Source organism: Ananas comosus, linkage group 1, assembly GCF_001540865.1.
Source record: "Ananas comosus cultivar F153 linkage group 1, ASM154086v1, whole genome shotgun sequence".
NCBI lineage: Eukaryota > Viridiplantae > Streptophyta > Magnoliopsida > Poales > Bromeliaceae > Ananas > Ananas comosus.
The window spans coordinates 22,023,393-22,037,850 of NC_033621.1; the positions used below are offsets into that span (position 1 = coordinate 22,023,393).

Genomic DNA, 14,458 nt, shown 5'->3' on the forward strand with positions numbered 1-14,458 from the left:
CGACATTTAGCTTCAATTTTCTCTTTTTATTTTGAGTCAAACACAGCCTCTTTGCCGACTCCGCGCCAAATCGGTTTCGAAGAACAGGAATAGCACATGAGATTTGCATCAACCATCACTTCAGTATTCAGGAAAGAAGTGAACAAAAAATACTTGAGCTCTATGATAGATGAGCCGATCAAATCGCGAGTTTACACAGATATGGAGAGAACCGGGGGGAGGCGAAAAAATTTGGAAAAGAATGGACCCTCACGTAGTTGGAGTACAAAAGAGTATTCTCATTAACCTACAATCTTATAACTAGGGTTTGCAAGATTATCAAGGCCCGACACAACTTGGATCGATTCGATGACATCCCCGACCTTGAGATCGGCTAAATAGTCCTCGTTTTCGGTCACATATCCGAACACAGCATAACGCCCGTCCAAAATGTTTGCGTTACTCGGTGTCAGTTCACTCTCCTTGAGAAGCCAAAAGACTTGGCTCGAAGCAGAATTATTGTCAAATTCCTGTTTTAAATTAGAACATAATGAAAGGGTGGGGGGGAACTAATTTAGGTTAGGAGCTGATACATTTAATTTCAGAAAACATAAGAATGACATCTACAAGACTTACATCTCTAGCCATTGCCATTGTTCCGAAGGCATTAAAAGGAAGCCTTGTCTGAGCTTTGTACCGACCGAGTTCCTAAATATTAGCACATTATTGAGTTAATAATTGAATAACTCGTAGAGAATTATACATTAATGAGCAATGATTGCATTGTATTATGTTGCTGGTTCTCTTAACTTTTTGCATTCCTTGATTTGTTTACGATGAAATTTCAAAAATAAGTATAAAAAAACGAGAATGAAGTGAATAAACATAGAAGCGAAGCATTAGAGCAACTTACTTCCAATGTTTGACCGTAAACAGGCGATTTGTCGCCACTAACCATAATTTCCAGAGGAATGGTACGAATTTTTCCGGTACTGGGATCAATAAAACCCTCAGCTGGCCCCTCTGGATCTCCAGTTTGAACAACAAAGCCATCAGCTGCGGAAAGGGGCAAATACAAAGCCATCAGCTATTTGTTGGCTCACATTAGTGTTAGACAAGGAAAATACATGTTTGGAGGCGCATATATAGTAAAAACGAAAGTCGAAAATTCGTAAGCCTTCTAATGTAATACCTCTTTGAATTTCCATGCCATCATAAAAGTGCCTTTCCACCAAATCTAAGAAATTTCCGGCGGTCACAGGAGCATTGTACCCATCTAGAACAATCCGAAACACACAATCCTGTAGGTTGGGGTTGTCCTTAACTTTGACCTTCATATCCACAGTCGCCCTCCCTTTCAAGAGAGGCATATTTCTATACTCTTCGGGCACTTCATATGGGAAACCATCCACCATATCTTCTTCTACACTGCAGAAATGCAACGTCCGAGGAAGTATCTCAGCTGCAGCAGTCAATGACAAGGGTATAAATGAGAATTTGTGCTTTTGAGAAGGTTTCTTTTTAAATGATCTAGCGAGTCAGAATAGTGAAGACCTAATTTGTCTTAGACAAGCAAGTGATTCACAATGATCAATTTAGCAATTCCCAATAAACTAGTCACGTGAAGATGGTGCTATGGAATAATTTTACTTCGATCAAGTAAAATAGGCATTGTAAATCATATTCTAGAGAAAAAAAGCCCTGATACTGGAGGAAAATGCATAATAAATCATCAAAAAAAAAGGTAAAATTGCAAAATATAGCAGCAAGCTGTGCCATAACACTCTTCTCTAATAGAACTGGCAAAACTTTTCTAATTCGAAGCTAACACTAGGATCCAAACTGATTTCCGAAAAGAATTTGATGCATATGTATCTCACCTTCCGACATACTGTAGAAGTTCCTTTTGTTTCGGCTTCACTGCATCCCTATCCCTTTCTTCTACAATGCGTAGGAGCTCTTGCAATCCAACAGCCAACTTATCCAACAATTCCTGGGCCTCTGCTTTCTTTGACTCAGCAACACCTGCCAGAATCAAATCTTTTCCTTGGCTAAGAGCTCGAGATGCCTGTCTCACATTCTAAAAATCAAATAAAAATTCAATATGAGAATATAATTGAGCTCCTCACAAAAGTCTAGCTGAAAATAATCAATAAAGCAACCAAAAGTATGTACTTCTCCTTTCAAAGGTTATCAAATCAAGCAGCAACCACAAAATAGTTTAACATATACAATTGGAATAGTGAATGTGATATAGGCACATAAGAGAAGACCCAACAGATGGACAAAATCCTCAATTTGGCCAGTTCTATGAACTGGTACTATAAGTTCTAAAATACTGATCAAGATATGTGGTTCAATCTGTAAACCAAATATTTCAAAGGTAAAAGGTATAGATAGTTCTGGTACTATTAGCCCGATATTGCAATTAGTCCAAAGACTAAATTGAAATATCAGGTTATGGCAGGGACTATCCATACATTGTATCCATCATCTTACTAGAGTGCTTTTGGTAAGAGAAAAATTAACAAAATTCATTGAGAGATATTTGCTCGCTCTACTTACTCTTTCCACCGAATCCAATGCCCTAACACCAGCAACCTTGAGACTGTCGGTGATATCCTCCAGTGGCTTCTGAACTTCTCGGATAGCCTTATTATCAATTGGCAATGCATATCTCAGCAAGGCACCAGGATCTTTTATGGGCGGTCCGGAGATTAGCACGGAGACATCAGGTATTGAAGAGTTTGCAGGGGTAGCATGAGCAGGCGATTCCATTGCTGGCACACCTGTTACTAATCCAATTGCCAGTGCTACAGATATTGCACATTCTTTCAGGCTAAAAGATTTCTCGCTCTGCGAGAAATTTTTAGAAAGAAGGAAAAACCTTGTTACAGAAAGGAATTAATTAAAAACAAAAAAAAATAAATCAAGGAAATATTTGTACAGGGTATGTCCTACTGTGCTACAAAATTAACTTACCAAATATAGGTAAGAAATGCCCTTAAACTCTTATCAGCACAATAGCAAGTGACAGCGTTGATAGCCAAAATCGAAAAGGTAAATTGAAGAAAGAACTTTGTTTTTTGCCACGCTTTGCACAGGAACCCTAAGAATATTGCAAGTTCCACGTAGCTCATCATAGATAAGTCCATATGAGGAGTTCAATTCTGATAAAAATGGCGTTAAATAAAATGATAATGAAAATGTTCTCAAAAATCTCTTTACTCTTAATTAGAACTTTGCTAAGTACTAGATATGATTCAAGGATCCGTTCTAATTCCACGAGAATGTACCGATAGTAATCACAATTTCACCTTTTTGAAGCTCACATTGCTCGTAAGGCCATTAACACAAATCAAACCTTTGAAAGTTAAATCCATATCAAAAACACAAACAAGGAGAGCAACCGATTACTTAAAGAAGTGCACAATGGAAGAAAGGCTAACGAGAGAGAGAGAGAGAGGGGTTACATCTTGTTTATAGAAGCCGAGACGGGGAGGCGTCGAGGAAGAGCACCGGAACCCTAGGTGGAGTCTCCGGCGACCGTCGGAGCAGCGCCGGTGGGAAGAGAGGTGGGAGCTGCGGGAGAGAGGAGAAGGGCGGTAGGGGGATGAGAGGAGAGCCACCATTTGATCTAGGGTTTCGAGATGGAGAGATGGAGAGATCGAGAGAGAGAGAGAGAGATGAGGAGATCTCTAGTAGGGTTTTGGAGAGAGAGAGAGAGAGAGAGAGAGAGAGCGCGAAATGGAAGAGACACCACAGAGAGAGATAACGTGCGGATAGGATAAGGTGTCGGGAATTTGGATACTGGGGATAAACGGATAAAACCCAAAATTAAAAAAAAAACAAAAACAAAAACAAAAAAAGAGGGACACAATTTCAATTGTATCCCCTAGAGTGTCGAAATTGTATAAGCCACCCTCCAAAATCACTAAAAAGTAACTCTCAAAAAATAAATTCATACAACAAAAACATCTTCTCCATGATTTTTGTTAAAAGAACTGAAAACATGGAATAAAGAGTGAAAGGGTGTGCATCTTCCATTTGAATTAACTTCACTAAATAAACAAACATCATTCTCGGTCTTTTTTACATGGATAGATAGTAAGGATCCAAGATGCAACATCCACTTGAATAAATACATAAACACACACTATATTCGACATTTATTTCGGTGCTACACAACAATTATTTTTCCGTGAGAAGATAAGGTCTCGTCGACTTTCGGCAGGTTACCTGCCAATTGTGCAGAGTTTTATCTTCAGATTATTATTCGGCAACATCTCCTTTACTTCGGAGCCAGTCTGATGGGGCAGATGGCGAACGCCATCCGACGTGCTGCAAAAGCCAACAAGAAGCGTTCGTCCTCCGTCAGCGATCTCTCGATGACCTTCACAACCGTCGGATCCTGCCATTGTTGGATCACCGAAATTTAGATCATGTAGCTAATTTTTACTCTCCTACCTATTTCGTGGACTTGAAATAGTGTGGCCCTGTTTGTTTAAATAATAGAATCCAAGGGAAGTACTAAGAATGCAAGATAACTTCAAAGTTTAGGCACCCAATTGTAACAGTTCGAAGTTTTAGGATTACACTGCAAAATATATAATACATTGTGAGAAATACTACTGGTACACTCTAAAGTGGGGTGTACATCTTACACCAATTCCATCCTAAGATCATTTTTGTCATATCAATTTTCTTAAATTTTACTTAAAATCAATTCGGTTTTTATCAACCCTCGGATCGCGGGTGTAAGATGTACACCCATTTTTGGGATACAAGAAGCATTTTCCATAAATTGTGAAATTCATTTTGCAATTTAGTCCCTAAAGTTTGGACTCCAATTCAGTTTCATCCTCATAGTTTCAGTTATAACAATTTAATCCCAGAAGTTTGTTAGGCATGATAATCAAGTCCTTCTAAGTATAGCATCTTAAAACGCGGCACCTAAGCAAGCATCCTTCAGCTTTTCTTAGTTAAATTAGAAGGACTAAAGTGAAATTCGGATAAAACATCGGTGACTACATCGTGAAAATTGAAATTCTAAAAATGAAAATCGAAATGGGAGTCAAACTACACGGACTAAATTGTCACTGTCAAAACCCTGAGGACGGAATGAAAATTCATATCAAACTTGACAAACTAAACTTGTAATTAACTGAAACACTAATATATGGAATATACCTTTATATGCAGCTGACTAGGAGCAGGACGAATGCGAGCGATATCGCCAACTCTTATTACGTTATTAATATTCCCCTGTTCATCTGTTTCAGTGGGTAGCGCAGTTGAGTGCCTCCATTGGCCACCAACTATAAATTTATAATGGTATCTGACGAAAAAATTAACATCGCAATAAGTACAGAGTGAGGTTCAACATGAAGCATTCAAAGTGCATTGTTTTCTACAAGTATTTGCAAATAAAGAAAGAGAAATCTAAGGGCTTCTCTAGCAAATCAAACGTATTATATAATGTGAAGAAAAATGTAGAAGTGGGGGAAAAAAAACATACTTTCCATGCCGTAGTCTAAGTTCAACTTCATGTTTCGACCCACCCTTATGATCAGCCTTTATAGTGTCTTTCCAGTTACTAAAATCTCCAATCAATTGTACCTCATCACCCTATAGCATGAAATATCACAACGTAATTGGATCGCTTAGCATTTTTGTTCGGTGATCAAATGACAACTTGTTAAGTAGTTAACAATAAATCACATACCTCCCGACCATTATTCCAAACAAAGGTCACGGCATGTGTTGGAGGTCCATCGCGCTTTTCATTTTCCACCAAGGCGATGAGATCCCATGTTGCCCAGACGATTGCTGCTCTGCATTTGAAAACTAACAGTTGGGGCATTAACTGCCAAATAAGCAGACTATATATATATACTAATATTAGCAAAATTTAAGGAAAATCGGTGAGTTATTTGCACCACAAACTTATCTACTACAACCAAGGTTTTAAGTGCCCGTCGGCACGGGCCGTATCCACCGTGCCATACCGTGCCAACAAGATACCGGCACGATACAGACCCCGTACCGATAGCACAGCTCAAAACCCTCTATTATTTAAATTAGTAAGTAATTTCCTCAATAAAGTTCAAAAGATGTGATAAAAAGATATAATAAATAGTTAGAATATTTTATTGCTAAAGAAAATAAATATTTCATGCTATTATGTGTCGGCACACAAGAATTTTTTTGACCGGCACGCATCGACACGGCTCGGCACGCACCGTGCCGTACCGTGCCGGGAAGTTTCCGGCACGACCCCGTGCCATGACACTTAAATCCTTGACTACAACCCTGCAGTATCTGTATCTTCATCTATGCCCTTTGAAAACTAGCTTTCTTACAAATGAACCCTTGTACTCAACAAAATGCAGCTTCTCAGAATAATCTTTTTAGTATAACAAAAACTACTGCATTTTTGAGAGTATCTTGGTAAACAACTGCACTTTCAAGGTGTATATATATACAAAACTTCAGATTTTACTGGGAAATAAACATGGATAATATTCAGGTGTATATATGTAAATGCTACATAGTTATTGTGCAAAGTATTGCATTCAGGGAAATTTAATTTAAAATCGACTGTAAATGGTAAAGTAGATTTACCTGTCAGGTCTACAAGAGTGCAAACCAGTAACAAAGTTATAGGCAGCTTGAAGAGAAGTATCTTGAATCCAGTGTAAATAAGCAATAACACATGCAGGTGATCTATCAAATCCAGTGGTACAAGTCACATATATTCGATAGTTCTTCCTTAGAAGTCGTAGTAGAAGCCCTACGCAGAAAGGGAGTTTCTTTCTCAGGTCCATAGAATCCACCTCCCTGAAGAACAGCACAAAATAAATAAAATAGAGAAAAAAAAAAAAAAAAACAGTTGCAATTATGACAAAGTTCACAAAGGAGTGGGAGATGATCACACTATAAGAGATGTGGTCAATATTGTAAAATTCATGCACATAAGAAAAGGATATGAGTTGCAAAAAATACCACTGACAGTATTAAGCAGGATAGAAATTGGAAAATATGGCTGACAACATGCTCCCTCTGTGTCATTTGGTTTTCTACTTGCCAAGGGGAAAAAGAAACACTAGCAGTTCCAAGATTAATAGATTATATTAGTTTTATGTGAAAATTCAGAACATGTTGCCTTAATAGATTATATTAATTTTTTTCAGAGCATGTTTGTGGAATGGTCATTCAGTTAGGTAATTGATTTAATAAACACCATTATTTTGCAAGATAAAATGGAAAGAAAAAAAAAGAGAGTAAAAACGATAGGCAAAATGAAGTTTCTATAGGATGTACAAGGTTTAAAGCTACCTCTCTTGTTTTTTAATATTTCTTTTAGCATTCATTGCTGTTTGAGGAATACTCGAGCAAAATCCTACCTTATTGGGTAGTTAACCATCAGGATGTTATTCTCACGACAAGAGTCATTGATGGACGCTGAATTGATTCCCCAGTTCGCGCGCTCACTTTCACTCTGGAAATTTAAAACAGCACTAATCCCCTGAATCAAATATGAAAAAACGGTTAATTGACACGAGATCTTGCAACTATCATATTTAGCTTTCAAAGAAAAAACCATTACAATACTAGACAAAATGTGAGTATATGCTCAGATATCTATTACAAAGATGCAAGAGAATTAATATTGACACAAAAGTTTGCCTTGATTGAAACATGTGTATCTTTCATGGAAGTGTAGCACTTACAAGATAAAAGGTAATTGCCAACTGCCTAGATAATTACCAAAATCACCAAAATCAGACTTACGAAGGAAAAAGACTGTTAGACCAAATTAATGCTGAAGCAATTTAATCCCACAAGAAATCTTTTTTTAAGGTGAAATAAGGACAGAAGAATAGGAATACCTAGATTTGTAAACATGCATGCACACATACATAAACACCAAATTGTATAGTGCATGAATTCGTTAAAGTAGGACTGGAGATGGGCAACCACATAAAGCATGTAAGCATAAGTAGTTGCACCAATATTAACTGAATAACAATTTATTTATTTATTTACAAGTCAAAAAAAAAAAAGAAGAAAACTACCAGGAAATTTGACAATATCTCCACATCTTTCTCTGTTTGAATGCAGGATCCAACAAATATTTGCTCAGTAACCTGCAAAAACTAAATAAGTCAATAAATAGACAAATAAATAAAATACAAGATAAATAGAAAAACAAATAAATTATGGATAAATAAAAGAAATACATATCATGTAGGTAAAAATAAGGAGCATTTTAAAAGCATATGGATATTAAATTTTGCGATCTTATGATGATGCTACTCACTTAAAAGCCCAAGTTCCATTATATTCTTTCAAATATAGCCACTACAATTAGTAACAAGTCCTTGTATACACTCAATGTCTCTTTCTTTTGTTTCTTTTTTTTATTTTTATTTGCATTCATGCTTATTAGTTTCTTCTCTTTATGGACTAGAGTTTGAAAATAGAAATCTATATAAACTACAAATGTACAAACGTTCCACATATATACTATGCAGTCAGTTGACTACACCATATCCTGCAACTACTTTGTAGGATATTGATACAAATCACACACATGAATAAGTCTTGTGACAACAGCAGACAAGTACCAGCACTAGTCCAAAGGTAAATAAAGCACATGAATTAATTGTTCGATGCAGTTAGCAACATGATCAGCTGAAAAGTATAAGAAACCATTTAAGTGGAAATTATTATATAATATTAAAGGGTATCATTTCATATGAAATAATCTCCTGTGCACATTTTGAGTTTATTGTTACCTTGCTGTATTGCATGCCAAGTGAGTGGTTGTAGTACAATTCCCCTTTAGCTCGATCAAGTGCTTTAATATACTCCTCTAGAGGGAAGCTACCATAAGCCCAGTCAACATCTTCATTCCCCTCCTCAGAAAATATATTCACAATTTCACTTATTTGTTTACCAGAAGTACCCACATTTTCCAGGACTTTGTTATCACCGTTTCCACTTGTCTCACTTGCAAGAAGCATCCATCCTTGCTGTCCTGAAAACTTGGGAGAAAATACGGCAAACCCACAATTCCCGCTCCCCTCGGAAGATGGATGCAGATTTGGAGCCAAGACGGTTTTATTCCAAGTAGCTTGGGGGACCCGCCCTCTATTAAATAAGCTATGATATTCTCCATGTAAATGTAATTGATTGATTGGATAAGGAGAAAATGGTCTTTCCAGTACAAGACTAAAAGATCCTGGGGTATCCTTTAACAACATCCTGGGGGAAAGGAAAAGGAGAAAGGGTTAAGAATGTAAATGACAAATCAGAAAGGACTAACAACATGAACATGTAATTATCCACATCGATATCACAAAATGAAAAGCATGGGCTTATTTAATATTGAACTACCTATATTACCTTTTCTGCACCAAAATGGATGCATTATGTGAAAGTTCATGAGAATCCCATGCCAGATGGATATAATATTTTCACAAAAGTTTTAAGTAATTATTCTGTTCTTGTAGGTGATTACCCGATTTATCTAAAATAATGTATATAGCAGTTTCATGCTCTAACATACTGTGGATATTATGATTCTATATGAAATCAGTGCCGTACTCTGCATCTCTTAAGTCCTTGATGTCCATGAACCCTTCGCCTGATGTTTTGCTTGCCTTTTTTAATGTGTCTCCAACCATAATTATTCGTGATTTCTCTGCATTTCCCTTCCACAAGAGCAATGAAAATTCGTTAACTCAGTAATTCCTTCCAACAAAAGAGTAGAATTCATTGCAAACACATGTAATATACCTAATATCGAATGCTACAAATAGGACAAAGAAAACAGGATGTTATAAAAAATAATAATAATAACAAAATAAAATAAAATAAAATGAATAAAAAGGAAAGAATTAACAAATTGGAGTTTAAACTTTAGGCGAATGGTACAATGTTGTTCCTCAAACAATTTTCCAAGCAAAGTGATGCTGTAGAAGAAACATCAGAGTTCACAAATAAACTGGTTAGCCTGTTAATACTATCTGTTCATCAAATAGAGGAGAAAGGAAGATCTCCCAACTCTCCTCTGGTATATTGATCTGGAAGATCGACAGCTAGCAAATTGGCATATAATAGGCATACAATATGTCTCTGCTGAACTTGTAGGAACTCTTCCCATGTGACATAAAATGCAATCAAAAATACGCATAATTTATAATCTTTCCAATTATATCCAGTTTGCTGTATTAGACACAAATATTCTTTTAAAATCTAGGACCTTCTGTTCAAACAGGATTAAGTGTCAATTATTTTAGCAACTCATGAATACTCCTCTCTTAAAGTGAACGATGATTACCAAATCAAGCCCAACCTGAATGGGTCACTGGCTGTAACTGCAGTGGCCAGCGAACCAAAGGAAGGTGCTCACTCATCTTGCCTCACCCACTGTGGAACATACCAAAGGAAGGAAAAAGACAGTGCTCATCTCTCTTGATAGAAACTCTAGGCTAAAATAATATCGTTAAGGGACTCGTGGGATAGGATTGCACAGGGCACCCGTAGATGAATTAGATATTTGTCAGATAGACGCTTCTCGGCGACGTAATTGGTCCACAATGCCTTGCCAATTGAATCTTTTTTTCTGCTTTATTTTTCTTTGAGAGAGAGAGAGAGACAGAGAAGGGAATAATGTAATCTTTTAAGAATCCTACAAACTAATCCAAATTACTAAATTTTGTTATGGACATATAATTTTATGGTGAACAAATTGGAGAAGTTCGAGTGGATTTATTATGTTATAGGTTGCAATACCAAATTCCTACTTAAATACATAAATGAACGCAGAAGTAAATATATGCAAAATTGCATGTGTCCATTTGCATGTGTACGCGCCTACATGTATCAAAATCGTGCCTATTGTTCATATGCATGCTTCCGTAACTAACGGAATCTAAACCCATATATGTATGCAGTAATGTACACATACGGTAAAATGTATATCCATTGGCGCATCCTACGCTAGTCGTACCCTTGTTTTTGAGCATTTGCCAATTCGGCATTTCTATATCTTGTCGTGTTTGTACCCACTATCCTGTATACGTGTCTACGTACTTAGCTCTCAATATGGCATCATCAATTGACGACTGCTCGACAGAAAACATACAGAACCATCTTAGTATACTTCCCGTAGACCTCAACAGAAAACTGTTGAGTAACGGCAGCAAGTGATTGAGTTCAGTAGTTCCTCACAGCTAACATCCATTAGATCATGAAAAGGCACCACTTTTCACAAACAAGAAGAAGAGGCAAAGGACTCCGCCGCTCCCTCGGTGTCCAAAGCACAAAAGAGTTGGAGATAAGAGAATGTTGAATAAAAAAAAACTGTGATAAACTCTCCACAAATAACAATCAGCACAACCACAAAAGAGGAATTTGAGTTGCCCAAAACTCAAAATGAGTGGTCTTCACATCCAAAATCAGGGATACAAAAAAAAAAAAAGTTCCCATTTTTGAAAGACAATGCACTAACACTCATAAAATGTGTAAAATGCCACTTCCTTACTATTAAACTAAATTTAAACTTAATATTGTAGGACACAAAACCATTCAAAGTTGCCATTTTTACTCAGAGGAGAAGAAGCTAAGCAAAAGACACATAAAATATACGGACAAATTTTGAGAAAATATGTGACAAAGAAAAGGAAATTACCCCTCTCCTGAGAGCGTGCACGAAGATCTTCCCATCCACGGAGAGCGCGAACCTGATCCCCAGCGGCTTCTCCAGCGTCACCATGTACTCGTTCAAATTCATCTTCCTCACCCCTCCATCCGCCGTCGCCCTGACCCTAGCGAACCCCCGCGTCGAGCGAAGCAGCTTCCTAGCCCTCAATTCCCCATTCGAGAACCCCAACCCTCTCCGATCGAGAGGAAGGGGAGGGACCGGGGAGGATGCGGGGCCGATCCTTGCGGGGAGAGAAGGAGCGAGGTGGGGGTGGAGGAGGAGGAGGTGGAGCGCCATGGGAGGGGCCTCGCTAGGGTTTGAGTTAGGGTTTGCTTCGTCGTCGTCCTCCTCCCCCTCTTCGCATCATCTCGTGAAGAGTGTAAGAGAGAGAGAGAGAGAGAGAGTATATATACTAATACGCCAGGTGGCTACTGCACCACCTTGCCCAGGTCCACCTAATAAATAGGGCACTTTTGGGGCGCGGTTTTTAGAGCAGCAGGTGTCATAGGCACAAAAGACCTAGTGTGAGCGGGTGAGAGGANAAGATAAAGAGTATAAATCTTGTTTTAAATAGTTTAAAAAATTTTCTAATAAAAATTCAATTGATTTGGATATCTTTACGCCGTTGAACGAGAAAACGCCTCTTATCGACCATTAAAATTACAAATTTTGAAACCCTTTGATCATTAGGCAAATGATGTCGAAAAGATTTGAAATTTGATTTCTAAACACTTCAAATGATATAGATCATGTTCAACGGAGCCGACCGTCAATTTGGAAGTTCTATCATCGAAAACAAATCGGTAGTAAAATGACTCGTTTACTACCGATAGTATTCTAGCTCAACTTTTATATATATATATATATATATATGGAATGAATGTTTCAAATAGTACCGATCATTGTTGTTTGCCATTTTTCGCCAATAATATATATATATATATATAAAAATATTATAAACTGGAGTTTCTATACTTTTAAAAATACCTAAGTCGTTGGTGTTTGTAGGTTTTCGATCTTTGGATTAAAAAATGTGTGGTTAAGATAATAATAGTTCCTTAGAATTGAATGGTTGAATAATGTGATCTAATGGATAAAAATGATTAAAATGGTAGATTTAACGTAAAAAAACTTACAAGTACCATGACTGGACTCTTTATGTATATTATATTACGCCACACTTTTCAAGATTACTCATTCTGGAACTATTCTAATTTTAGTACGTCTAACCTCTTAATCCCGTACGTGTAGTCACCGACCAAAATACTATAGTTGAATTAAGAGAATTAACTATATTATAACTATAACTTATTTATATCATTAATCCAAATCCTAAGGTGTCACATATAATAAAAATTTTTACTTTTTTCTTGAGTGATAAAAGGCGAATTGTTGAGTCTTATTTAACATAATTAATATTATTTATTTATAATTAAATAAATATTTAATTTGCTATTTACCAATAAAAATGGAAAAGAAACTTGGTATGCAATTAACATATCTACATATCTAGCTACAACCATATCTAACATAGAATCTTATCTAATCTTATTTAAAAAAAATTTATCTCCGCAAATAATTAGGATTGGTTTTTTTTGTAAATCCTATAAATTAGACTTTTTTATTAAAATTAAATTATTATTTAAAATTAAAAAAATATTCACGTGCAACGCAGGAGTTGGCAACTAGTGTAAGCATAATAAAATTGTTGGTGTAAATATTCAAAAAATAGAGGTTAGCAACAAAATAATTTTTAAAAAATATCAACGAGTCGATCAAGCCGAGGCACGGATATCTCGCTCTCTTTAAGGAGATTCAAGCCCTCTGCGGTTGGCAAAGCCTTTGAACCGATGCAGTAGAGCACTGACTTGTCCCCTCCAGGATACAACGGCTCGACCCTCGTCGTGTGGCTTCACCAACTCTGCACAAGTAGATGAGCCCAAAGCTCCACCAAAAGAACACATTTCTTTGACCTTCTCTTTCTCTTTTCAAGTAGATAAAAATAGCTTTAGTTGTATCTTCAAATGAATGAAAATGAACTCTATATATAGGCATCACAAGCTATAGGTTACTAGAATTAAATGGCTTGGAGTTAACTTGCATTCCTCCATGAATGCAAGAGTATAGGTTATCAAAAGGTTATAGGAATGCAATATGAATGCATGTATAGGTTACGATAGTATTAAATAGTTAAAAGGTTTCACAATTTGGTGTGAGTATGCATAGATTTCACAATGAATGCGAGATGTAACTTGCACCTCATTACGAATGTGAGGTTATCACAATTCGCATTGAATGCAAGTTAAGTGAATGCATCAATCTTCATGCAAGGGTTATAAAACTTAAAATTCACATTTAATAATAAAATGTAACAACACAATCAAATATAAATCCCCATACTTTCTTAAATAAATAAAAATAATTTTTTAAACATATTAATTTAATATAAATTATTATATTATTCTTAATTACATATGTTATTAATTCACATAGCATGATAAAATTGATTTGGAATTTGTCCTACTATAACTATTTTAGAGGAAAGATTTCTACCACCTTCTTGTAAATTTTTTTTAACTTTTTCAATCTACCCAGAAATTAAGTAGTATAGTTTTTTTTTTTTTTGTTCATATAGTTAGATGATTGCATATGCATATTTGTTATTTTATACACAAAATTATGAAATTATCTCAAATTATAATATTTTTTATGAAAATATAGAATAATATTTTTGTAAGTGATGTATATTTCAAAAATTATTCAGTA

The 14,458-nt window shown here is 36.2% G+C and overlaps 2 protein-coding genes across 6 annotated transcripts; both read right to left on the reverse strand.

Annotated features, from left to right (window-relative positions):
* LOC109718402 (peptidyl-prolyl cis-trans isomerase CYP38, chloroplastic) lies at positions 137-3,729 on the reverse strand. Of its 5 annotated transcripts, XM_020244644.1 has the most exons (8): positions 3,453-3,586; positions 2,962-3,343; positions 2,545-2,866; positions 1,860-2,059; positions 1,172-1,407; positions 893-1,035; positions 616-687; positions 137-509 (listed from the first exon to the last, which is right to left on the reverse strand). In XM_020244644.1, the coding sequence occupies exons 2-8, from the start codon at positions 3,132-3,134 to the stop codon at positions 282-284; spliced, it is 1,374 nt and encodes a 457-aa protein (XP_020100233.1). In that variant the 5' UTR covers positions 3,135-3,343; positions 3,453-3,586; the 3' UTR covers positions 137-281. The 5 variants fall into 5 exon arrangements, with proteins under 5 accessions (XP_020100233.1, XP_020100240.1, XP_020100256.1 ...); XM_020244651.1 differs by lacking the exon at positions 2,962-3,343 and having other exon boundaries at positions 2,545-2,835; positions 3,453-3,729; XM_020244667.1 differs by lacking the exon at positions 2,962-3,343 and having other exon boundaries at positions 3,453-3,537.
* Positions 3,998-12,091, reverse strand: LOC109718394 (phosphoglucan phosphatase LSF1, chloroplastic). The gene is made up of 10 exons (XM_020244624.1): positions 11,681-12,091; positions 9,592-9,698; positions 8,781-9,249; positions 8,058-8,129; positions 7,386-7,507; positions 6,604-6,819; positions 5,705-5,813; positions 5,498-5,607; positions 5,170-5,317; positions 3,998-4,390 (listed from the first exon to the last, which is right to left on the reverse strand). Exons 1-10 carry the CDS (start codon positions 11,987-11,989, stop codon positions 4,271-4,273), a joined length of 1,782 nt encoding a protein of 593 aa, XP_020100213.1. The 5' UTR covers positions 11,990-12,091; the 3' UTR covers positions 3,998-4,270.